This window comes from Capricornis sumatraensis, chromosome 2 (genome assembly GCF_032405125.1).
Source record: "Capricornis sumatraensis isolate serow.1 chromosome 2, serow.2, whole genome shotgun sequence".
NCBI classification, from domain to species: domain Eukaryota; kingdom Metazoa; phylum Chordata; class Mammalia; order Artiodactyla; family Bovidae; genus Capricornis; species Capricornis sumatraensis.
The window spans coordinates 19,727,869-19,754,202 of record NC_091070.1 but is presented as its reverse complement, the minus strand read 5'-3'; the positions used below and the strand labels follow the sequence as shown (position 1 = coordinate 19,754,202).

The window sequence follows — 26,334 nt, the reverse complement described above, 5'->3', positions numbered from 1 at the left end:
TGGAGAAGGAAATGGCAACCGACTCCAGTGTTCTTGCCTGGAGAATCCCAGAGACGGGGGAGCCTGGTGGGCTGCCGTCTGTGGGGTCTCACAGAGTCGGACACAACTGAAGTGACTTAGCAGCAGCAGCATAGTTGATTTACATTGAATGTTATTTTCAGATGTACAGCACCATGATTCAGTTAATATATACATATATATATATATATATTCTTTTTCAGATTCTTTTCCCTCATAGATTACTACAAAATAATTGAGTATATAGTTCCCTGAGGAAAGCAATCAAGGGCCATTCAAGTGGAAAAGCTAAAAACAAGTTACCTAAAGGGACCAAATTATTTTTTAAGTAAGAATCGATTACAAAGGTTTTTTCCTCATTTTAAAAAACAAGTATTGCAAAGTGCAGCAGCATCCTGCTTTAGAGTGAGAAGGGCTTTTAGAAACCATCTGGTTCAATCTCTCGGTTTTTTAGATGAGGAATTTTGGTTCAAAGAAATTGTTGGGTTTTTTTCCCCAAGCCAAAATCACATGGTTTATTAGAGACATAGCTGTCTCCAAGCACCAAACTTTTCTGATTCAAGAGTCCAGTATTGTCACGTTCTATTCTGAACTCAGACCTGAGAGTTGTTATAGCGGAGCCAGATTAGTGCTAGCCAGTCATGAGCTGTAAGCATCAAGAGTTTTTGTTGTTCAACGCCAAATTTTACTTGGAGTAATACAACACAAATCCCTTTGGGAATTTTCATGCATGTCATGAAAAGCCAGCTTTTATCTCTGTCCTCCAGGGTACTGCCCACTTCTGCAGTCCACATATCATTCTTATATCTTTCAGAGATGAGTAAGGGAGCAGAAGCTAGTGGTGGCCTGCTGCCTTGGAGGGCAGTCAGAAGTGGCAGGATGGCAAGGGTTTAGCTCTGTGAAATCTTTGCTTTTCAGGCTCTGTAAATGCATCTTCTCTCCCTGCTTTGGCCTTATCATACTTGATTCTATAATTATGGAATATGCAGAAGGTTTCTAGTAATATGCTAAGAGCGGTGGGGATGAAGTACAGACTCTAGAGGAGATAAAATCTCCGGCTTAATGGGATCTTTTGACCAGTTTTAGTTTTAAATGTGATGCAGCTTAAAGAGTACTTGAACTAGAAGAAAATAAAGTAATTATCAACTGCAAGTCTTTCATTTTACAAAGAAACTACAGCCCCAAAGCTGATATTGTCTATTTGGTATTGTTGTTTCTATTTTATTTATTTACTTATTTTTCTATCCTGATGCAGTATGGGCTGCAGTCAGCCTATGAAGGTATAGAATTAAAATTTAGTGAGGGGATCTGTGTGCATGTGTGGAAGGGGGGGTGGGGAAACGGGGAAGGTAAATTGAAAACATGGCCTAGGGAAAAATTTTTGAAAAGTTAATACCCCAGGATACATGGTAAAGTTCAGTACATATTCTGTACTTGTTTTGGTTCCTAGCAGCCAACTGAAAGGGGCGTAGATGGTATGGTCCATTGAGTTTATAAGTTAAATAGACCATAGCAGAGGAGAAGCAAAGCTTGCCATGATTTTGAGGTGGAGAGAAACTTTTCCATGCATTATCATAAATTTGTGTTAATATTCTTTTGGCAAGCTACAACATTCTTGCATTATATTTCCTGATTCAGAACCCTAGATAATGTACAATCAAAAATGAAAAGATTCATATATACTACAGTAACACCTGTGTTAACAGCCAACCACATGGCGATGGCATATTTTTGTCAGAAATATTGAATCAAAGCTGGATACTTATCAGAGCCTAAGGTGATAATCCCTCATTTCAGAGAAAAGGGTTCATTATGTAAGAAGTCAGAACTTCTGAAAGTAATGTCAAGTGGGCCATACAGTGTTCTCCAAACTGCAGGGCATAGCTCTTAAATAGATCATGAAATCCGTTTAGGAGGTTGTACCCATTTTTCTTTAATGAAATGGATTAACACGGAATATACCAGAATGGAAGCTATCAGAGGAGGGTTGTGAGTAATTATGGTTGTGTAAAATGTACTTGTTACCCAGATTGTGGTCCAAAAAGTTCAAAAGCCATTGTCATCCAAGCATAAAAGGGGCACAGCAGAGTCTTGGGCATAGGGTCGGATTAGGGTTGACCTAGGCTTTGGCAGGAGTCGGAGCGAGTGGCAAAGAAGCTGCAAGCAGAGGTGCCCGTTGGAGGCTCGGGCTGAGACTGAAGAGGGCAAAGTGACTTCGCTCAGTTGTGTCCGACTCTTTGTGACCCCATGGGCTGTAGCCCACCAGGCTTCTCCGTCCATGGGATTTTCCAGGCAAGAGTACTGGAGTGGGTTGCCATTTCCTTCTCCAGGGGATCTTCCCGACCCAGGGATCGAACCTGGGTCTCCTGCATTGCAGGCAGACGCTTTACTCTCTGAGCCACCAGGGAAGCTCAAGGACCTCAGCAAATCCATGCGCTCCAGAAGCAGCACTTTTCAAAACCTGTGGCTGTCATGGGGATGAGGGAGAGTACGTTTGTGGTTGTTGGGAGTCTTACCCTGAAATACACAGGCAAGGTCATGAGAAGGGGGGACCGTTCCATCACACTCATTTTCCCACCAACAAGAGCCCCTTCCCCAGATCAAAACCAGGCCTTCAGCTGGAGGCTCTATGGACGTGCTTGTCCAGTACAAGAGCCGTGAGTCACCTGTAGCTACAGAGCCATTGTAATGTGGCTGGTCCCAAAGGAGCTGTGCTCTTAAGTGTAAAATACACTCCAAATTTACAAGGATGTAAAATGTCTCGTTAATTTTTTAAATACTGACTGATCGCTTGTTGAAATGATAGCATTTTGGATATATTGAGTTAAGTAAAATGTATTGTTGAATTGACTTCACCCGTTTCATTTTGCTTTTGGAATGTGTCTGCTGGACATTTAAAAATTACATACTTGGCTTATGCTGCCTCTAAATTTCCTCTTAAAGGACTGTTTTGCTATTACTCTTAACCTTTCCTTTCGAGATTTTTCCACATGCTTCTCAATCTTCAAAACATCTTTAAGAAAAAAAGTTTGTGTTTTTTTTTCACTTTGTGTTGAAATTCAAATGCACAGTTTGAGTTAATGCTTTGGTGAGAATAGATTTTTTTTCCCAGTAATTTGCCTATCAGTCAAGTCAGTAATGAATTGAACCTTCCTTGATTGTTAGGGAAAAGGGACTAGAAAATGGGTTCCTCCTTTCTTAAGGTTTGGGGGTTGGGGTGATGGCACAGAAAGAGGGTAAAATGATGGGAAACAGTTGTGTGCCTACCATTCATTTCACTCAGGCTGCTGCCTGGGCACAGCCTTGCTGTGAGAGATTTTTGGCTTTCAGGGGGGTGGGAGGGAGGCCTGATTTTAGAGTATGCTTTGTTCCCTGGCAATTTGATAATTTTTGATTTGATAATTGCTAATTTCAATAAGTGGCACTTTTTTTTTTCTCCTCCTGAGCTAAATTTGGCTCTTGGTTTGGATTTCAAGATTTCTCCCTACTTATTTTTGACTGTCGGGATCCCAAGAAATTTGAAACCCTTTTCAATCCTTAATCATAAGGGAAGGATCTAAAGCTTCCTTGTGATTAAGGATGGAAAGCTGCCTGTTTCCTCCGAGGCCCCATCTTAGAAGTCTGCTCCCCCCGCCCCCAGATACTGTCCCGGAACCTTCCCTCCTCAGGTCTCAGTGCTGACTCTAGCCCTGCTCCACCCATACCCCCACCCTCGCCAGGGTGACCATAGGTCTCATTGTCTGTCCAAGATTCCATACCTCAGGTCCAGTATTTGGAACTGAGCAAAGGAAAATATGGGTATAATGCTTCCGAGGATTCTGGTTTTTGAAAGGAAAATGATTGTAAGGCCTCATGATTGAAAGATGGTTTGAAACCGAAATTGAAGCATTTGCTGCATTTTAACTGTTCGTGAGAATCCGTGTGGTTCTGCCAACAAGCAGAAGCGATGTTGATGTGTCTTCTCTGTCCCCTCGCCCTAGGAGTTGCTCTGAGACCTACCGCATGCCAGTGATGGAGTACAAAATGAACGAAGGGGTTTCCTATGAATTCAAGTTTCCCTTTCGAAATAACAACAAGTGGCAAAGGAATGCCAACAAGGGGCCTCATTCGCCTCAAGTCCCGTCCCAGGTGCAGAGTCCCATGACCTCAAGGCTGAACGCCGGGAAGGCGGACGGGAAGATGCCTCCTCCGGAAAGAGCCGCCAACATCCCCCGCAGCATCTCTAGCGATGGGCGCCCACTGGAGAGGCGGTGAGTGTGTCTTCCTAGGTTTGCCCTGAATCTCTGCCCCAGATTTAAATATCTCCAGGCCCAGAAGTACCAGTGTTGGAGCTGCCCGTATTTTACTAGAAATCAAAAATTAAAACTGCGATGCATGCACTAGTGGTCTTCAAAGCATGGTAGCGTTCCAAAGCCAGCAGGATAAATGAAGATATGTTCCAGCAAAGCATTCGGCCCTGTGTAATGGCATCTGGGCTTTGCTCTTTCATTTTGCTGTGGTACCAGTGGAAATCATCATTGCACACTTAGGAGCCATATGAACTAGAACTTGGCAGTCTCTTTGAGGTGACATTGACCGTATCATCATCTTTGACAGTCTTTGACTTGTAGGGGATTAGTGATATGATTGTAGCAACACTGAAGGTTTTTGGTTGGGTGTCTGTGTTCGTGTTACTTTGTTATAAAGAATTGTGAGAAGGGAAAGCCACTGCTGCTACTGCTGCTGCTGCTGCTGCTAAGTCGCTTCAGTCGTGTCCGACTTTGTGCGACCCCACAGACAGCAGCCCATTAGGCCACCCTGTCCCTGGGATTCTCCAGGCAAGAACACTGGAGTGGGTTGCCATTTCCTTCTCCAGTGCATGAAAGTGAAAAGTGAAAGTGAAGAAGTCACTCAGTCATGTCCAACTCTTCGTGACCCCCTGGAATGCAGCCTACCAGGCTCCTCCATCCATGGGATTTTCCAGGCAAGAGTACTGGAGTGGGGTGCCATGTGTTACTTTGTTATAAAGAATTGTGAGAAGGGAAAGCCGCTAGTATACTACAAACATACTTTCCACTGCTCTGAATGCAGAAGAAAATAGTGCATGTTAGAACACTCAGTCCTGAGTAACGTAGTTAAAAGGAGCGGGGATTGAGGGATCCCCTAACATTTTTGTCTCAAATTCACTATAAAATGCAGCACCGTGAACTAAGAACCTAGGGCAAATATTAAAATAGAGTAAGTACTCTTAAAATGTGAATACAAATGGACGGCGTAATTTTAAGTCATTGTACTATAAATTCAGATTCTCCAAATTGCCTCGACTGCAGTTTGGTTCAGTGACCTGGTCCTCTGCTAGAAGAAGCTGGCTTCCATCTGCACACACTGCCTTTTCCCTATCATTGTGCTTGTCTTGATCACATCTCTGCGTGTTTTTGTGGTCCCCACACTATAGAGGGGATCAGGAACCCTCAGAGCTGGCAGGGAGAAGTCTCTGTTCCAGAAGCTGCTGTGGGAAGAAGAAAGGTCCCTATGGAGCCAAAATGTGAGCCTGACTCCAGCCAGAACAGGGCGCCAAGGAAAACGTCCCAGCGATGCTTCAGAAGTCATTGGTTCAGACTGAGAGCAGAAAGTTGGAGGTTTTCAAAACCACACTATGATGTCTTTTATCTTAAAAAGCATAAAACATTGTCATTTAACTATTTCAGAAATACTAGAATACCATGTAGAAATAATCTGATCAAAACAGACAACCAAAAAAAAACTATACTTGTCTTTCTAAAATTCCTCATGTAATCCTGGGGATTTATTTACAGAGCCTTGCTATTTATCTCAATAAAAGATTCCTCTCCCAGAGTGGCTACATTCCCATCTGGACTCCTCTTGCTTTCATTATTTTCGGGAAGGAAAAGCATCCAAGTAATCGCTGAATAAATTCTTTGTTCTGCACATTCCAAACTTGGCTCCCTCTGAGGTGTCTGTTAACTGGAATTCATGATTTGGCCCACATTTTGAAAGATGAACCTCGGAAACTGTTGTTTAGAGAAGGACCTTTTGTTCCTCTCAATGCTGTTTTCTTTCTTTCAGAGACAATCATCAGGATTTTATGAGTGAAATCAGTTTCATGTTATTTTATATGATATCCCATATAATAAAATAGCAGAATGTATTTTGATTCCATGTTGAATTTAATTTCTGCAACAGAAACTAAAGCTTATGGCTAAATGTTCTGACCTCTGAAAGTGAAAATATTTTTTGTAGCTTATTATCCTCTTAGGATGCAGGCAAGTGCTATAGAATGCATCACTCCATTTATAGAAGTTCTCTCTGTGGGTGTTTGTGTGTACCTTTCCCATAACTCTACCCAAAGGATAGGGAATTCTCATGCTCCCCCTGTAAGACTGAAGTAATAGCCCTGTGGCTCTCCAAGGCATAAGATGAAAGTGGCAGAAGTGAGGCTACCAATGGTTTTTGGAAAATTTAACCTCTACTAAGTCCTCTTAGTGTCACATATCCTTTAAGACGCTGGACTAGGATTTCAGATCTAACGATGGAGGGTTTGTAAACACTAAGCTCTAAATTTTCAGATTATTCGTCTCCTCTTCATTTTAAAGGATGTGGAATTAGATGGCTGTTCTTCTCTTGTAAAAATTTCAGAGTTTGATGTCCTGTCCCATCATTCCTAACTTTCAGTAAAGCAGTATTTCTTATTTAAGTTTTAACTTTGAGGCATACACAGAAGGTATTGTTTGAGAAACTGTATATTGCTGCTGTTTGCTGAATGAGTATTCAGTAGACTCCGAATACCAGGAATACTTCCCAAGTCCTCCATTAAGACCTAGAGTCATAAAATAGACCTGAGAATATCATTTCCTCCATGAAACATAGTAAAATAAAACTAAAGAATGTAAGCATTCCCTTCTTAGTTCTACTGAGAACAAATTACGTTACTGCAACATGGACTTGATGCTCCTAGCTGGCCGTACCTCCCCATCTGACTCTCCCCCTTCATCCCAGCCCTGCCTCTGGGTACCACCATTTGCCTTTGTACCTGGCCCATCTGTAGAGTGATACGGACCTTTCAGATGAATCACAAGTGGTCAAAACTGATGCCGTGGTCTGCCATTCCTTGAATCTTACCTTGCCAATAGTGGCATAAGCCTGATACTAAGACTAAAGGATGGTCCCTTGGTATCAGTATAGGATTGGTTCCAGAACCTCCCTGGATACCAAAACCTGCAGCTACTCAAGTCCTGTAATTAACCCTCATATCCTCGGCAGGTCCGCAGGTCATGAACATAGTAGTATATGTAATGAAAACAATTTCCTGTAGAAGTGAACCTATGCAGTTCAAACCCATATTGTTCAAGGGTCAGCTGTATTGCCTTTACGTGGTTGGTTTGTTTCATTTATTCTTCTCCCCCAGGTCAGGCAAGTTGTATTAAACTGTAAAGAACCAGCTTATTTAGGATGAAGTGTGCAGCCACCTCAAGCCTACTCTGCACATGCTACACAAATCTGCCTACTTCATTCACCACGACTGGACACAGCACAATTCATTTTAAGTGAAAACTGAATATACTGCTTGTAGAAACCTAGTTTACTGCTTGTAGAAGCATGAATGAAGTCGCTCAGTCGTGTCCGACTCTTTGCCACCCCATGGACTGTAGCCTATCAGGCTCCTCCGTCCATGGGATTTTCCAGGCAAGAGTGCTGGAGTGGATTGCTCTTTCCTTCTCCAGGGGATCTTCCCAACCCAGGAATCGAACCCAGGTCTCCTGCATTGCAGGCAGACGCTTTATCGTCTGGGCCACCAGGGAAGCCCTGTAGAAGCATAGTTTTCTTGAATTGTATGCAAGTTCCCAGAATTAAAGGTCCTTAGAAACAATTTTTAAAAAGTACTTGTGAAACAGATTATCCTTTTTCACAATTTTTATGACAAACTCAAAGGTGGTGTTATTTGGAGTTTCTAACAAGAATTATTTAGCTGAGTTTTGCTCTCTATACATTGATTAGAAAAACTGATACAATAGGAGTAGATGACCCATTTGCCATCTAAGTAGAATAAAGTCTGATTAGATTTGGTTTAAATATAGGAGCTTTATGCTATCTAGGTGGCCTTTCACGTATAGAATTTTATGGTATTTGTGGGAGAAGTTCTTATTGACAGAATTATTATTTTTGTTCAGTAGCTAAATTGTGTCCGCTTCTTTTTGACCCCATGGACTGTAGCATGCCAGGCTTCTCTGTCCATCTCCAGCTCCCAGAGTTTGCTCAGACTTATGTCCATTGAGTTGGTGATGACATCCAACTATCTCTTCCTCTGCTGCCCCCTTCTCCTGCCCTCAATCTTTGCCAGCATCAGGGTCTTTTCCACTGAGTTGGCTCCTTGCATCAGGTGGCCAAAGTATTGGAGCCTCAGCATCAGTCCTTCCAATGAATATTCATGGTCGATCTCCTTTGGAACTGGCTGTTTTGATTTCCTTGCTGTCCAAGGGATTTTCAAGAGTCTTCTCCAGCACCACAATTCAAAAGCATCAAGAACTGATAAAATTAATGTTTAACAAAAACAGGTGATATGGTGCAATCTCTATTTTGGCCTCAAATTCATCTTGAGTGTAAGGACAGTACTGAAATTAAGTTAGCTGGCTGTGGTACACTGAATTTAACACATTACTGTGTTTAAACATAATATGGGATTAGTAATAAAACCCTGATCTGTGTTAATGTGCTCAGAAAAGCTTAAGTATATCAGGGGCTTTGCATAAACAACAGGCATGTTGGCATATAAAAGAATTTTCCTTTCTCCTTTTTGTAGATGAAGTATTGCCAAGCTTTCTATAAATATTTAATGTCAGATCATACTGAACCAATGCTCCTTTTGCATTTTACCTGGATGCCATCCTCTCCGCCTTTTTCCACTGCATTTAGCTTTCAGCAGCTGGATGGAGTGTTGCTTCGTAAACAGAGTTACAGCTGGCTACACTTGCAGCCTCCCTGATACCCTCCTCTGCAGATGTCTGCACTGTGCAGGGCATGAAGATCGTGCCTAGAGGGTATTGTTGAAACAAACGCAAATAGTTCTATTTCTGTTTCAGTATCCATTAAACAAAAACTCCCCTTCCCCCACCCCTAGGCCCTTACCATTCTACTTTCTGTGAATTTGAGTGTCTTGGTACCTCACATAAATAGAAAATTTACGTTAGTGGAATCATACACTGTTTGTCCTTTGGGACTGGTTTATTTCACTTTAGCATAATGTATTCAGGCTTCATTCATGTTGTAGCATATGTTGAGTTTTCCTTCTTGCTTATTAGCTCAGGCTACTGTAACAAAATACCATAGATTCAGTGGCTTATACAATAAGACATTTACTTGTGGAATCTGGAAATTCCAAAATCAAGGTTCCAAAAGGTGTGGTTCTTGGTGAGGACCCTCTTCTTGGCTTGTAAAAAAGCAGCTTCTTGCTGTGTCCTCACATGACAGAGAGAAGAGGCTCTGGTTTCTTGCTCCTCTTATAAGGGCACTAATTGTGTCATGGGGGCTCCACCCTTATGACCTCATCTTAACCTGATTACCTCCCAAAGGCCCCACCTCCTAATGTCATTACACTGGGGTTAGGATTTCAACACATGAATTCCATGAGGAGTGAGGGTGGGAGGATCCCCAGGTGGCACAGTGGTAAAGAATCCACCTGCCAGTGCAGAAGCCACAGGAGACAGAGGTTTGATTCCTGGGTCAGGAAGATGCCCTGGAGGAGGGCATGGCAACTCACTGCAGTATTATTGCCTGGATAATCCCACAGAAAGAGGAACCTGGTGGGCAGAGAGTCAGACACAACTGAGCTCACATGCTCGCGGGTGTGGGGAGGGGCACATGCAGTCCATAGCCTTCCCTTTTCAAGACTGAGTTCTGGTCCACTGTGTGTATGTACCACATTGTTCATCCATCCATCCACTAATGGACACTGGGTAAATCAGTTCATTTTTATAAAATAAAAAGCAGGTAAAAGTGAAACACTATAATCTAATAAAGCCATAGAACTGAAGCTTAGATTTAAGTAGAATTTTTGCTTTTTATTGACTAAGTTTAGAATACTGGTATAAAAGGTATATTGTGAGTAAAGCTATCTACTCTTGACTCAAAGTGAAAGGCGAGTTGTTCTTGATGGAATTTCCTATCATTGGTTTCAATTAGGTTGGAGCTGAATTATGCCTATTTTATTTGTCAGCCAAGATAAGGTAGAAAGCAGAGAGCTAGCTATACTCAACTTAAACTCACCAGGCTCTTAACCCTCCTTTGCCCCAGCTCTTCAAAGGAGAGAGTGCACTCTGGCATCCCCACTGGCCTCACTTTAGATGATTTGCAAGTTCACACTTTCAGAGAGGGCTTTCCAGGTGGCACTAGTGGTGAAGAACCCGTCTCCCAATGCTGGAGACCCAAGAGATGCAGATTCAGTTTCTGGGTCAGAATGATCCCTTGGTGGAGGGCATGGCAACCTACTCCAGTATTCTTGCTTGGAGAATCCCATTAACAGAGCCTGGCGGGCTACAGCGCATGGAGTCCCAAAGAGTCAGACACGACTGAAGCAACTTGGCACGCACTCACACACTTTTAGATTAGAGTATGAAGGTGCTTTCTATTCAGGCATTCAGAAAAGGGACGCAGTGGCCTGAGCCTGGCACACCTCCCAGCTCCCTTTCTTTTCAAAACCGTAGAGTGACCCAGGGAACAAGCCCAGGGTACTGTAAAGCCAAGGTACTGTAGTTACTCTGTTCAATCTGAGCTCATCGGACAGGCCTGGCCCGGCACATAGTGAGTCTTAGAAAGTGGCGGTTGCTGTCTTCTTTGGTGGTGTTTTGTGGGTGCTCTTCTAAACACAGCTGCCTGGGGGTGAAAGGGGACTCTAGTTCCAGTTGGGGACTTACGGGTGAGGGTAGAACCGGCCAGAGCGGGCTCCTGAGTCAGTCTGCAGATTGGCCTGCATCCAGGCCATGCATGTGATGAGTCAGTGTGTTTCCAAGGAGCGGGTTGTGCCATCTTCAGCACCGGTTAACCTGGGTGAGACAGGATGAGTTCACGAGGTCTGCTGTGCTGGGAACAGTCATGGCGAACTGTGCAGCTGTGGAAGGAAATGCTGCAAAAACCCTCCGGTGAGTTGGAATAGCCTGAGAGATGAGCTTGAAAAAAGTGGTGTGCTCTGGGAAGAGCAGTGAGGTGACTGGTGGGCGTATTGTTCTGTGTGTCAGAAAGTTGTTCTTCTGAATGTGTCCAGCAGTCGGGTCTTGCGCTGTTATCCTTTTTAAGGGAGTTCTGCCTTAGGAACCACCCAGGGAGGCCTGGCCTGCTCACACCTTATGGGAAGGGCCTGAAGGGCCCTGAGGCTTCCTCCAGAAGCACCCCTTGTCCACCCCCACAGCTGACAAGGGGCAGGCCTTCCCCAGAAGCCAGATGTGGCCCGTGTCCTGCCGTGGCCCTCACTGCGGTGAGAAGGCAGCAGGAGTCCTTCCTAGGCCCTTTGTCCGATGAGGGCGCATACCCCACACAGACACATTTACCGTCAGGAATTTAAATAACTCAGGGGTGAAAACAGTGGTAATGCTTATACCTTATAAGGGAGTGCTCCCTTATATCTGAAATAGCTGACGTTTTTCTTTAGGATTTGTCGATTGCACTGCACATGTGTAAATATGTGGAAATTAGTGATACTGAAGACAGGTGAGCTACCTAGACCCCCCGCCCCCCCCCCCCCCCACAGTCATCAGTGTGACATTTTCAGTAAGCCTCCTGTTGAGAACCTGGGATAATGGCCAGTCTGGCTGAGGTCTGCCTCCACTCGTGGAGATCCCTCAGTCTGCCATCCGCCTGGTGTTAAAATATTGGCCGTTCCAGTATTCTTACACGGAAAATTCCACGGACAAAGGAGCCTGGTGGACTATAGCCAGTGGGGTCGCAGAGAGTCAGACATGACTGGGTGGGCGTGAACAGAGAAGCTTAGGGCAGTTGGACAGAGCGGGTGGGGGTCTCAGAGACCCCTTGAGGAAGGTGCAGGGCAGCACAGAGGCCATCACCGCATGCTGTATTTTGGCTTCTCCATCCCTTTTCTTGTGTAATGCAATGGGATTGAGTTTATGTTTAGTTTCTTCCAGTTTTTAAAAGCCTAGCATGCTCCAGGAGACCCCTTAATTTATTCTCACCGGATTTGGTCGTGACTCTCTTCATGAAGTATTTGAACATTGGTGGAGGGAAGAACCAATTAAAATTAAAGAGGCTAGTATTTGTGGTGGGCTAATAGATTCTTTCTATATGAAATCTCATTAATTTTAGGCTCATTTCATCAGTTCTCTTGGGCCTTGGTAAAAAATAAAAGACAGTATTTGGTCATTGCCCGCCATCTCAGGGGCTGCAGGGCCAGCTCTGACCACACTACTGCTTTGCTGCAGAACCTTCTAGGCTGCCCTGTTGCCTAATAGATGAAGTTTGTGCTCCCTCAGTTTACCAAACGTGGGCCCACCCTCCCAGACACATTTGTCCTCCTGGTCACAGCCTGCACCAATATCCTACCCGTGTCAACTGTTCCAGCCAAAGATACTGCTGTGGTGGCCACATACGCCCTCCTGTTCCTGTGTCCTAACTCTGGACTTCTGTGAAAATCCTTTGTTTCCTACAAAATGAATCTCAAGTACATTTCCTCACAAAGCTTGCTTTTCCCATACGATCTGACCTCTAACCTGCCTGAGCTGCCTCTGGATTCAGTTTGAACTGCCCTCATGACAATAACATTCTACTTGCATTTTGCTTAAGAGCTATAGGCAGCTGTTTTTTTTCACCAAGTTCATATTCTGTGTCACATTCTGATCAAAGTCCCTCATGTTGAGCTTTCTCAGTTGATCTGCCCAGCCACCCAGTAAGTTTGTTGCTGTTTACTCCTTTTACAGATAAGAATGCCCAGGGATTGAGAAATGAAATCATTTGTGCAGGGTCCTGGCTGGTTTATAGTGACGCTGAGATGAGCACCCTCAGAGCCCGTATCTTAGCCACCATGTCACAAGAATGAAATCTACCACCATATATAAGTGGTGCTGAAGAAATACTTGACAAGTTTGAAAGTGAGAATTAGTAAAAAGTGACAAAGAGAATGAGTGAAATGAGTAATCACCAGTATTCGTAAGCTAATAGAAGTTGATTTTGTTGTAGATTATTAATGTGCATTTCATGTAAAGCATGAAATCTACCACCATATATAGGTGGTGCTGAAGAAATACTTGACAAGTTTGAAAGTGAGAATTAGTAAAAAGTGACAAAGAGAATGAATGAAATGAGTAATCACCAGTATTTGTAAACTAATAGAAGTTGATTTTGTTGTAGATTATTAACGTGCATTTCATGTAAAGCATGAAATCTACCACCATATATAGGTGGTGCTGAAGAAATACTTAACAAGTTTGAAAGTGAGAATTAGTAAAAAGTGACAAAGAGAATGAGTGAAATGAGTAATCACCAGTATTTGTAAACTAACAGAAGTTGATTTTGTTGTAGATTATTAATGTGCATTTCATGTAAAGCATTCATAGCTCAGTTGGTAAAGAATCCTCCTGTAGTACAGGAGACCCTGGTTTGATTGCTAGGTCGGGAAGATCCTCTGAAGAAGGGATAGGCTACCCACTCCAGTATTCTTGGGTTTCCCTTGTGGCTTAGCTGGTAAAGAATCTGCCTGCAGTGCAGGAGACCTGGGTTCAACCCCTGGATTGGGAAGATCCCCTGGAGAAGGAAAAGGCTACCCACTCTGGTATTCTGGTCTGGAGAATTTCATGGGCTATATATATAGTCCATGGGGTTGCAAAAAGTCGGACACAACTGAGTGACGTTCACTTTCACTACTAAAAATATATCATTAAAAAAAAAAAACCTAGGTCTTAAAAAAAAAAAAGAAATACTTGCTAGATAAATGTATTCATGTTTACACGCTAAGGGGGCCCAGCCACATGCAGTCGGGGCAGCTTCAGGTATGTGCACAGGGCCCCACACTTAGAAGGGTCCATGCTGGGTTTAATGCTCTGCTGTTGCTGTGTTGGAAGTTTTTGTATGTTTGAACACGGAGACCTGAAGTTTCGTTTGCACTGGGCCCCACAAATGGTGTAGCTGGTACTGTCTGCAGCCCGTTTTTATCTTCTGTTCTGTAGAGTCACCCTTAGATATAAAATTGACTCATCTCAGGAGGCACCCATGATGTGTGCTGGGCTGTGAGCCTCTGAAGGCTTGCCAGCAACTGGGAAGTGATGATCCGTTTATCTCAGTGTGATGAACCGTGGTACTTTCCTAACTGTACGAGAGTTACTCGTGGTTGTAAACTGATCTTGTCCCAGGAGGCTCATCAGAACAGGATTTCAGTGGTCAAGTCTGAATAGCTGGTAGGAACTGTATGGTCAGAAAGCCAGGGATAGCTCTGGTTCACAAAGTTAGGAAGAGACGAAAAGACGGAGGGGTGAGTTGCTCGGATTCGAACACAACTTGTTCAAACTCTAGTCTGAATACAGCAGCCAAGTGATGTTACGTTGAATCATTTTAGAGAATTTTTTTAACAGAATTCTGGGGAGAATCCCGGTTGATATGCATTGCTAAAGACAGACTTGAACCGAATCCTGTTCTCTGGGTGAATAGCGTTTTAATTGCTAAGTTATGGTAAAATGCTGTGCTTAATTATGGACTCGGATATCTAATTTGTCAGTCATCGCTGCTATTTGAAACTCTCTTGGTTGTTCTTGCCATCATTCCGCTGTTTGCACTTGAGATACAGAGGGCCTTATCTCCCTGGACACATCCAAGCACTGCTATCCCTTTGGAGTAAAAGGCAGGAAACGGGCATAATTGAACCCATACATAACTATGCAAGGAAAAAAACTTAGCATCAATTACACAGATACTGAGTTCCTGATCCATAAATTGGTAAATCACAGTCTCAAGAGATCAATTTAATAAGAGCCTATCAATATTAACATCATATGTGTAGTCCTGTGAGTTGATTCATGGGGAGGGTGTGGTGAGATGTGGGTTATTTCATTAGATAGCTGGAATTTTTTTTTTTTTTTTTTGCCACTTCTCTTCTCCCTTTTATCTTGACGTGAGAAGGCTTCTGGAAAAATGAAGAACTGATATTGATCTTGGACCATTTCTTCCTAAATGTCCGTTCCAGTCAACTGTCTGCTTTCATTGCAATGAAATGTACTGCATATAAATGGAAAGCTGGCGTTGAGTGTAGTCCTGCAGACTATGGGAGTATTGTCTGTCGGTCTGATGATCATGACTTTTTCAATTGCTGCATTCTTTGAACAGTCCAAAAGCCCCCAGTGTTTTATTTCTGCAGAGGAAAGTCATAGCCATAGAGAAAATTTAAGATTGGCTACTTTAAAAACATTTAGTGATTTCTCAGCTAAGTTGATAAAAATGTAGGGAAGAGAATCTACTGAAATCAATGCTAAAAAGGTTTTTAGATACTTCCTTTCTAACCGTGAGCATAACATTCTCAAAGATTATTTAATTCCACAAAATCAAAAGATGTCACAGCAAGTGACAGATATATTCAGCTTAGTCCTGTAACCCTATTCAGACATTAATAGGGGCTCGTTAAGACTGAGAGAAAGTAGAAAGATCTATATTTATCTCAAAAGAAAAGAAAAGACTTGTGATCCCCTCAGGTAGAGTTGGGGGCAGGGGCTTGGAGGTTCAAGAGGCTACCATGCTGACTTCCTCTGTGAGCCAGTTTGGGGGTTACTCTTTTTCAAAACATCAAGACAGCAACCAGCCAAAATTTCAGTAATGATCAGCCGTGGTCTCTGGCAGTAGACTGCCAATGCCAGGCAGGCAGGAACCTCCCACTCCCTGAACGAGATCTGTTTTCCAGTAATATTTGTGAGCTGGTATCAAATTCAGAGTATTTGGAAAGAATACTAAGTCATCAGAATAAGGGCTAATTCTGATTTTTTTTTTTTTTTTTTGCCTGCCCTACATACGTCTAGAGTCATAAAAACATTTGGGTGGCATTCCATCAGTTGCTATATGTGTGTTCTGTGTGTGTGGACAGTCCGAAACAATGCCACTATTGAGTTATGTAAGTGCAGAAAAGGCCTGGGAATGAATGCTGGCCTTCTGGAAATGCTGTTTTTTCACTTTGGGATAACTCCAGTAACCAAGTAGAATTTTCTGATACATCTGCCAAATAAAAGAGCTGAGGTTGAGAAGTAGCATAAGATATTTTAATGTACGTTTTGGAGAGCAGGGTAAGAAAAGCAAGCTCTAAATATAAATGTGAAAGTTACATCTTGACTTTGGCTATGGAATCTTGTTGTTACTTCCTTGTAGAAGCAAAAACACTCACCATGAATATAATTCAGTGGTGTTACTTGTTTATCCCAAAAAGAGTTAAAAAATCTTCAGGCCCCCAAACATTGCATTGGCCCCAACGGCGTTCGCATCTCTGCTGTCATCCCCCTTCTTTGCATCTTTATGTAACACCTCCTCTTCGCATTAAGAAAGGCAAAGCAGCAGCAAAATGAAACTGTATTTGAAGTTTCTCTGTATTGCGCATGCGTGCTAAGTTGCTTCAGTCATGTCCGACTCTTTGTGACCCCATGGACTGTAGCCACCGGACTCCTCTGTCCAAGGAATTCTCCAGACGGGAATACTGGAGCAGGTTGCCATGCCCTCCTCCAGGGGATCTTCCTGACCCAGGGATGGAACTCCTGCCTCTTAGGTCTCCTGCATTGGCAGGTGGATTCTTGACCACTAGCGCCACCTGGGAAGCCCTTCTCTGAATTAGGTGCATCTTCTGGGATTTCTCTGGAAGGAGTGATGCTAAAGCTGAAACTCCAGTACTTTGGCCACCTCATGCGAAGAGTTGACTCATTGGAAAAGACTCTGATGCTGGGAGGGATTGGGGGCAGGAGGAGAAGGGGACGACAGAGGATGAGATGGCTGGATGGCATCACTGACTCGATGGATGGTGAGTCTGGGTGAACTCCAGGAGTTGGACACGCTACGATTCCTGGGGTCGCAAAGAGTCGGACATGACTGAGCGACTGAACTGAACTGAACTGAAAAACCAAACTCTTCAGGCAGAAGTGGTTCGTGCTGTCCTCGTTTTCTTCTTGGTAACCTCCTCCTTCCCTTCTTCCCCCACTCCAGTCCCTTTCCAGTTACTTACGGATAAACAGTGAGAAATTGGGAGATGTTTTAATGGAAAAGAAGGCATAGCAGAATCACACCTGATAACAAGTTTGTCACTGAGGAGAGAGTTGGGGCTCCCCAAGAGAGATCTGCCTCTTGGACATAGACCAACTTTGGGAGTCACATTTTGGGGTATCTGTCCTTATTCTTTCTCTGCTAGAAAAGCTTCTGAGTGTGATTCTGTTATCCCTTCTGTCAGTTTCCTGTACCTGGAGCCCTCTGCTCTATTTCAGAAGGTACATAGGTTCCCTATAGGAAACTGCTGTGCTTCAGTGAAGAAGGTCCCAGGGCTTCAAAACTTTTGTCTTCAGTGTTAGACTCCTTTATGTGCAAAATCATCTGACCCTGCAGACCCCTTGCAAGCTGTCTTATTAAGCACAGAAAACCCATCTTTCTCTAGAGAATAGCAATAGCCTGACGCAGAGTGCAGTGGACTCAGAAATTCAAGAGGCCTGGCTTAGTGAAAAAATGACTTTGATTCCCCTCCCTCAACTATAAAATGGAAATGACCTGCCCTGCTGCCCCTTTACAAGAGCCAATGATCTGGATCAGCATTTACTTCTGAAATAAAATATCATTGTTTTAGCTGATGTTATGATTTAGCTGACAGATTGTCACAGGCTTCACCCTCACTTATTAATATCCTGCAGTTGCCCCAGTGCCTCCTTGAACAGAGCAAGTAGAGGGCAAAAATCACGTCTCTCCTGACCACAAAGCTCTGTTTTCTGCATCAAGCCAGTCTGCGGGGTGAGGGACCCACAATTTTAGAAAGAGATGTACTGGCGGCTAGGCAGAGCACACCTCAGCTGTGTTATCAACCCAGTCATCCCAATGAAATTCAGCAAGCTGCACTTCTAGGCATGTTTCCATGGAGGTATTTGTATGGTGATGCTACTATCAACTAAATTTATACATGCTAAATAGCAATATCTGGATATTCATTCCAGACCTTTAGTAATAAAATTGGAAAACAAAGAAGCATACAAAGAATGTACTGGTCTCACTGTGGTCATATACTCTGGGAGAGCCAGTGGGGAAATTGAATTAATTACCATGTTAATGTCACTGGGATTCATTATATTCTCTGGGCTGCCATACTGCAAAATTGCATAAGCATTTCAGCCCTTGAATTCTGGCAGCTTTTGGAAACATACATGTTTTCTGTTTTCCCCCCCTGTTATTTTTTGACGCCCCCGCCCCCTTCAAGGCCCTTTTCCAGCTGTCCCCTTAAGGGAGTAGTTTTATGGGGAAGTTTCTTTTGTGGGCTTCCAGCTGGCTTTATTTTCACTATCTCCGCAAAGTGGCTGTGTTTGTCGCATTCATATGCTATTACCCATCACATTGCCTTGGGATTTTCCCTTTGAGTTGCTGACTTCACGTTTTCTGTTTGCACACACACAGGCTGTCTCCTGGTTCGGACATCTATGTGACGGTCTCATCCATGGCTTTAGCAAGATCCCAGCCATGCCGCAACTCCCCTAGCAGTCTGTCTTCATCCAGCGAGACTGGCTCTGGAGGGGGCACCTACAGACAGAAGTCCATGCCCGAAGGGTAGGTAGAGTCGGCATCACTGTCTCTCCTCCCATGTGTAACTCAGGTGTGCAAAATAGTTTCCGTTCAGCCGGACTCAGTTCACAAAAGAGCAAAAGGGGAAATACAGTTAGTACTCTGCATTAAAAAATGTTTTCATGGCTAGTTCCAACCACTGCTTAGAAAGTTTATCATTCTGCAGTCTCTAAGGACTCAACGGCAAAGAAATCACATTACATCAATTCCTCCATTATGTGTGTTGATCTTGTTTCATCGTATGGATTTTGCCACTTCTTAAAATTTCCTCCAAAGTGAACTTAGAGTATACTGCTTGTGCTGGGTAGAGTTTGTATTGATGTTAAAGTAGGAAAAATGTTCATTCTGTCCAAAGCTTAAAAGGATTTTTCTCACACTCTAGAAATCTGTGATTTCAGCCTGTGGGTTGTTTGGGAGCTTTTCTCTCCATCTTGTTTGAAAACACTATAAACACCCAAAAGTAACTGTTTGCTTCTGACAAGACTCACAAAGGAAAAAGCTAAGTGTACGTGATTGTAAAGGCTACTAAAAGGGGGGAAAAAAATTGGCTTGTCTGAAGCTGGGAAGGAATTAGCAGAAAACATCTCATGACATGCAGAAACTAACTTTGCCCAGAAGGAGAGTAAAAGAACCATGACAAGGCCTCCTGCCGGACACCTCTGAAGAACTTGAAACCACTTGAAATTCAAAAATGGCGTGTTGGGGAAAAAAAGGATGTTTCTGTTCCAAGTTTTCTCCAAATTATTTTTAACAGATGCACATATGATTTCTTTACTTTCTTGAGATCTTACCATGTTATAAAACAATTCTGCTTATGAGAATAGTTTCATAATGGATTTTTTTTTTATCCTATGGTCTTTTGTTGGTTTTTACAGCTGTTAAGAATAATTTTGTTGATATTTTTGCTAAATGTTTATGTTAGCAGAAAGTAAGTAATAAAAAACTACAGTAAAACATGCTTCCCTCCCCAAGGAGTCTGTTGGTAGCGTATCTAAAATGTACATTTCTTACTCTAATTACTTCAGTGACAATTAGTAAAAAATTCTAGCTCTTATTGCAGGCCCCTGCAAAAGATTTTATGAGTTAAGTAGTATTATTATCCCATACCACAAGCCCAACTGATTATTTTTTGTTTTGATTAGTAGATTTTAAATGGCCTTGTTTCACTTCAAAAGTAAGAATTCACTGCAACTTCAGTGTATTTAATACAGTAATAAAATATAAATGAGCTAACAACAACAAAATCCTGTTTGCTTCTTCTCTACATTTGATAGATACTCTCAAGGCATACTAGAATGTAATTTGAAACAGTGATTTTTGGTGATTATTAATGGTAGAAACCAGGCTCCAATGTTCGTGCTTTACCACTTTTTTAATAAGGTGGTAATTATTTGACTTGATGTTTGATACTAAGTGTCCCATAGCTGGTACAGAGGGTTTCCCCCATCGCTTTTAAGGTTAACTGGTGACTGTTTACTGTGCTGTGTACCGTCAGTTTTATCTGCAGTGAACTTTTACAGGACGATGCTGGTACCGTGTTTTCCTTTAGATCCCAAGTGACCTGTTGTCTGTGTCAGTGATGCAAGAGACTTTAGTATTCGTTGTCTGATTGACACACGTTCCTCATGAGTCAGGTTTGATTCTGAAGTTAAGCTTGCCAAGGGAACAATTGTTAGATCTACTCTGTAACTTAGCCCAGTAAAACTAAATAGGTCCAGGGTGACAGTGAAGCAGGAGTGTATGGAGTCTGCTGTGAACTCACTAATGTTAAACTTGGACAAGCTCCAAGGTGTGAGATAGAAACCGCAGGTCCATATACACTGATTGTAAATGTAATCCGCCCCTTTGTCGCCCTCCCTGTGCTTCAGCAGACTCAGTGTCTGCTTGTGTGTGGAGTGTGCCACCGCTTGCTGGAGTAAGGATGTGGAGAGCATCCAGATCAGTTGAGAGGCGCAGTTTCACGGGCTAGTTAATAAAACTGCTCTACTTGGGTGAAGGGGGAAAGGGCACTTGAACGGTTTAGGATGGGAATAAGAGAGAGATAAAAAGCAAGTGATAAAAAGACATAGGATAGGGTCTGTTCTACCACCCTTGGAGATATGTTTTGGGGCCACATACCCTAAGGAATGTGGGCAAAACGGCATGTGCAGAGGGACGGACTGGGCAGATATGGAGTTGGAGGATCGTGATGTGAGAAACGTAACCAAGACTGTGCAACCTGCAGGTGGGCATCGGGGAGTCAGGGAGGCCACGATAGCTTTCTGCCAGTGCTCTTCGATGAGGGATTAAACTTGACTCTGGTTGTAACTGAGATCAGTGAGTGAAAAATCATAGAGAAGAAGTTTCCAGCCCCTTGTAAGGAAGATATTTCAAAGCTGTCAGCCTGCCCTGGGGAACTATAGACTGACTCACGAGGGAGAAGGTTCTCGGTCATTGAGTGCATTTCGTGTATCAGCCAAATGATTACTTAAAAACTCCTTCACATCAGAACTGCGACTCCTAGAGTATTATAAAGTGCTCCTCCAAACAAAGAGACAATTAGGTTCTTCAAAAAGAGGCACAGTGTAAAGTTAGAACAGGTTTTGTCTGAGCTCCTCAAGGATGGGGCCTTCGTAGCCCTGATGGCCTGGCACACAGTGAAAGAGGCGAGTGTGTGAGAACTAAATCCAAAAGTTCATTGGGTGAAACTTTTTTCAAGGCAGAGTTGAAAGACAGACAGGCTTACTTTATCATTTCTTTAAAAGCAGACAGCCAGAAAAGCATTTGGCTTTCCGTTTATAGAGGTTTAAAAAGTTGTCTTGAGTTTCCACTGCTACCAAAAAGTAAAACTAAGATTCCAGTTCACTTCTTTCTTTGATCTCTGTGCCTTTTTGAAAAAAAAAGTTAATTTAGTGTACTTAAAATAGGATCATTGGAGCCAACTGGAGGATATTCACGATTCTAAACAAGGACCCGATTTAGGAAATGACAAAGATTATAATTAGTGAATTCTTTTTTTTTTTTGATGAGCCCTTTCACTAAAATTTTCATCAATTCAAATTTTCATTTGTTTTTAATAATGGAGGTAACTGTCTAGTGATGCTTATGAGTTAAGCTTGTTAATGACTGTCATTTGTGCAAAAAGTAACGAGGGAGATATTAGAGTAGGAATTTTACTAAAATATTTCATAGCCTCCCCTGTGTTGCAGAGGCTTTTATATGAGTTTTTCTCCCTGGATCCTTATGAGAGTTGCCATTTTAAAAATAAATAAAGACAGAACTTGAGTGACTCCAGGTGGGGAAGCTGAACTTAGCTGCTGATCTCCTTCTCTTTACAACACCCCGATTGGTGGTTCTCCCCACACATTTATCAGTTTGTAACAAAGACACCTGTCATGTGCATCAGTTAATTCAGGTCCTGTATTGTGATTTATTGTATCGATTACTTATAAGTTCATTAGTACCCACAGACAGATTTGTAAATTTCCATGTGAATCTTTGAGTATTATACCCTGGCCCTTTTTCTTGGACTCTGTCAGCATTTACTTTGCTGATGTTACTACTCAAGGCATATACTTTAATGAAGCATATATTATATTATTATTCTACATAGGAAAAGTTATTAGTAAAATGGTCTCGTTAAATAGATAAAATGTTCTTTCCAGAAATAGACGTTTACCTTACTATATGCCAGCTCACCCACTTCCAAATTGCTCTTCCAAAGGCAGTTTGAAATTTATACATCTGGAAAGTGGTCCCTATGTAATGTAAATGATAGCAATCTTTGTCTTTCAGACCTTAGAGTAAGAGCTTCAGGAAATCTTGTTCCAAGAATGAGTGCCTTAGTGGTGTAGCAGATTACTGAGTTAAGAGAAACCCCTGGAATGTGCCAGCTGGACGGCACACAGAAGGAACGCTAGGATGGTGACGTTTTCTCTTGGCTGTGAATGACCGTCAGAGCTTACCTACACAAGGGCCAGGAGGCTTTGGTTTTTTACCGTGTCTATTTTAGGTTGGCTCAGTGCTAATGACTCCTGCCCTTGTTCACAGTTTACACGCTGAACATACGCACTCTGCTGAACAGAGGGATGTATCCCGACCACAACATCCACAGTTCTGGCATCCACGTATGCGTGCACAAGACTGAGTACAGGCCTGTGAGCAAAACTAGAACCTAGCATTAGAGTTCAGTGCGTTACACCCAGGACTGCCTGCCCGTTTGGGCGAGGTCCCTGACGTTGTCTTTGCCTTTGGGGAAACCCCCCCAGGTTTGGAATCAGCCGCAGATCCCCCGCCTCCATCGACAGGCAGAACACCCAGTCAGACATTGGAGGCAGCGGGAAATCCACACCCAGCTGGCAAAGAAGTGAAGACAGCATTGCTGACCAGATGGGTAAGTAACTAATTCCTACAATAAGCAAGTTGCCTTTATACCCAGGTGACTTTGGCGACCCTGGTTGATGTCATCAGTGCATTCTCTTCTCTAGTACAGCTCTGGGTCATAAATAGGAATGATCATTAAGTCTGTTACTGTGTGTATAAGTCAAAGCAGCAATTAAGACCTGAGAGAAAAGTCAAGGAATTCTATTCATAAGTGACCCTGACTTTGAAGACAGAAAGTACATAGGAATTATTTTCATCACTAAGGTTGAAAGGCCAGAGCCCTAAGACACTTATGTGCTATCTCCGTCCCCCACCTTGTTTATTTATCTGTTTTGGCCTAGTGTAAAGGCCCTGGGAGATTAGTTGATATTCTTAATGTTGAGTTTTAAAACATTTAAAAGCTGTGTACAAAATGGGAAGGAGATATAATTGTTCTCTAGTCATCTCTTGAGGATGCCTTTCTTCCCTTTATAGGCTTTTTCTTCCCCCTACTCTTCTATGAAGCTGTCAGCTAAGGAAACGTCTTAGGATAAAAGCAGCTGGAAGGGAAAAAGATTTGCATGAGTGAGCCTTCCTTTGGGTTTTTGGCACATGGCCCATTCCCTCTCCCTGTCTCTCTACACAGTTCTCTGATGACATCTAAATACTAGTTGATACAATAACATTTTGCCATGAAACAGGGTTGAGTTTCAACACAGTAGCACCAGGGATTTAGTATCAACACAGTTGATACATCAGGGACTTGAATCTGGACTGTTAAAGGTTTTTCCCTTTGCCTCTATCTAGTAGCTTTCCCATCACGGTGGAATAAAAAGAAGTAAATTTCAGGGCTGAAAACAGATCAGCGTTCACAGCAAAGACCTCATCGTTTTATCCTCTCTGCAAACACATCCTTTTGTTCGGTTTTAGTGACTGTGCCCACGTTTCCGTACCTGGCGGGGGAGGGCATCCTTAGTGCAGAGGTGGGGTCCATGCTGGGACTCTAAAAACCCACGAACATGGAAGGGAGTGGAGATGCATTCAATTAAGACAGGAGCTGAAGAAGAGAAGCAAAAGCCTCAGGTTCTGAAGATAGGCTTTGTTCCACCCCTTCAGTGTGCCGTGTTCCTCGTTATTGAAGCCATCTGTCATTCCCTACTCTCGTCCCACTCCCCACCCCCCACCGAAAACCTGAGCATATTCGGATCTACTGTTCCGCTCTTGACAGAACGTTTCGAATCCCATATGTTTTGATACCGTTGAGATGGTAACGACACGTGAACAGGATCCCTCCTTCAGCACGACTTTAGCAGCTTTTTTTTGGCTCCTAGTTGCGGGCTTTGAACAAAGCTGCCAAGCGGGCCTTTGTGCACTGTTCAGGGTCACGCTTCCCACTCATGTGAAGTCATACAGGGAATGAAACAGTATCTTGGGACTGGAGAGGGTAATTACAAGGTTTGTCCTAGGCCCATAGTCATTCTTTCACATAAACCTTCCTCTAGGCTGTTTTTCCCCTTGTATCCACTTTAGTTTGGTGGCATCTCACACTTCACAGATAAGGTTCTGAAATGAATACCGGTGAATCTTTTTAACACATTGGTTCATCCTTTTAGTAAGGTTATACCTTTTCTTTTAAAAAAAAGAAAATACTACTAGAGCCTGCCAGAGAAACCTTTTGTTTTTCTAAAACCAAGACCTTTCTCGATTCAAAATCTAAGGCTACAAAGAAAATGTTCAAATAAATTTTTATGGCTTTTGATATTCTGTCATCCCAGAAGGATAATCCAGCCCTTTCTGCCTGGCACTTCAGAAGGAATCTTGGGCTTAGCTTGCACAAACCATGCTAGGGAGGAATCCAGACAAATAATTGTGATGCTCTCATTCCGCAGTACACCGTGTTGTGTGGACAAGGGACTGACCTTCCTACGCTTGATTTGTAAGAACACAATTCTCTAACGACCTTCAGGTCACTGGTTGAAAATGTCAAGCAGAGTCTTACTCATTAGCCAGGGTTTCCCCGTCTTTGTCCATCAGCAGATGATAAGCTGATTCCCAGGGGAGACCCAGAGCTTAGCTTGTTGAGTTGGCTCACTCATCTCTGTTTTTCCTGCCTCTCCACTTTTGGACACAATTGAGAGTCAAAGAGTCCACTGCTCAGTCCTATGCGCGTTAGGAATGGCCTTGCACGATTGTTGCCATCAGCTCTTAGGTGTGTTAAAGAGGCAAAGTCGCTTCCCTTTCACTTTTGGAACAGCCCCATCCTGAACGCCAGCGGAGTCCAACAGGAAGCAATTGTTTTAAGTAAACTAGTCGCTGTGTGTCTTTTCTGTTGTGCTTAGCTTACAGTTATAGAGGACCTCAGGAATTCAATTCTTTTGTCCTCGAGCAGCATGAATATACAGGTAAAATATGTCCAAAGTGTCATGGTAAGTAACGCGCGATTGCATCCATGCCTGTCTAGGTAACGTAGACCAAGCGAGGTTAGCCACACTTTGCAATGAATGGATTTCATAAATTTAATCCATATATTTGAGACTTCCCTGCCTCCCCAAGCCGAAAATCGATTCCTGACTTTGCCGCATTGTTCATGGCCTCTGGTTTGGTGGCACTTGGCTCTGCTCATGTGTATGGTGTGACACACTGTCACCAGCTGCAAGCTTTACCCATCAGCCACTTAGCTCTTGACATGCTGTCTATCGTGTAAACTCTCAACAAGCTTCCCGCTGAAATTCCGAGTTTGCTGGCCAGTGAACTGAGAGGCGCAGGGGCAAGCCGTCCTCATTTGTCAGCCTGTGCCCGCGTCTGTTTAGTGCCTGCACCGTAATGTCCTGTGCTGTGTTCCAGAGCCGACCTGCCACCTCCCAGCAGTATCCAAGGTACTGCCAGCTTTCCGAGAGAGCCCCAGTGGGAGATTAATGCGTCAAGATCCGGTGGTTCACTTGTCTCCAAACAAACAAGGGCACGTAAGTTAACTATAAAGTAATAAAAACGGTGCAATAAAAACTGATGCAATGGACAGGAACTTGGGCAGACTTTGGGAGCTGGTGAGGGACAGAGAGGCCTGGTGTGCTGCAGTCCATGAGTCACAAAGAGCTGGACACAACTGGGAGACTGAACAACAACAAATAAAAATAGTAGATTCCTAGCCCTGTGCCTTTCTTGCAAAGTGAAAATTGTACCGGTCTGCTCTCGCATTCTTCCACGGTG

General features: G+C 43.1%; 1 protein-coding gene across 4 annotated transcripts in view; it reads left to right on the top strand.

Moving 5' to 3' along the window:
- The window catches only part of SIPA1L1 (signal induced proliferation associated 1 like 1), a 137,006-nt gene that overhangs the window by 69,993 nt on the left and 40,679 nt on the right, over positions 1-26,334 (top strand). For 2 of the 4 annotated variants that reach the window (XM_068963648.1, XM_068963647.1), the window contains exons 9-13: positions 3,999-4,268; positions 18,622-18,771; positions 23,034-23,158; positions 25,467-25,529; positions 25,972-26,090. In XM_068963648.1, the coding sequence (XP_068819749.1) occupies positions 3,999-4,268; positions 18,622-18,771; positions 23,034-23,158; positions 25,467-25,529; positions 25,972-26,090 (727 nt within the window). The remainder of the gene's footprint in view (positions 1-3,998; positions 4,269-18,621; positions 18,772-23,033; positions 23,159-25,466; positions 25,530-25,971; positions 26,091-26,334) is intronic. The other 2 variants (XM_068963651.1, XM_068963649.1) reach the window with 1 other exon arrangement.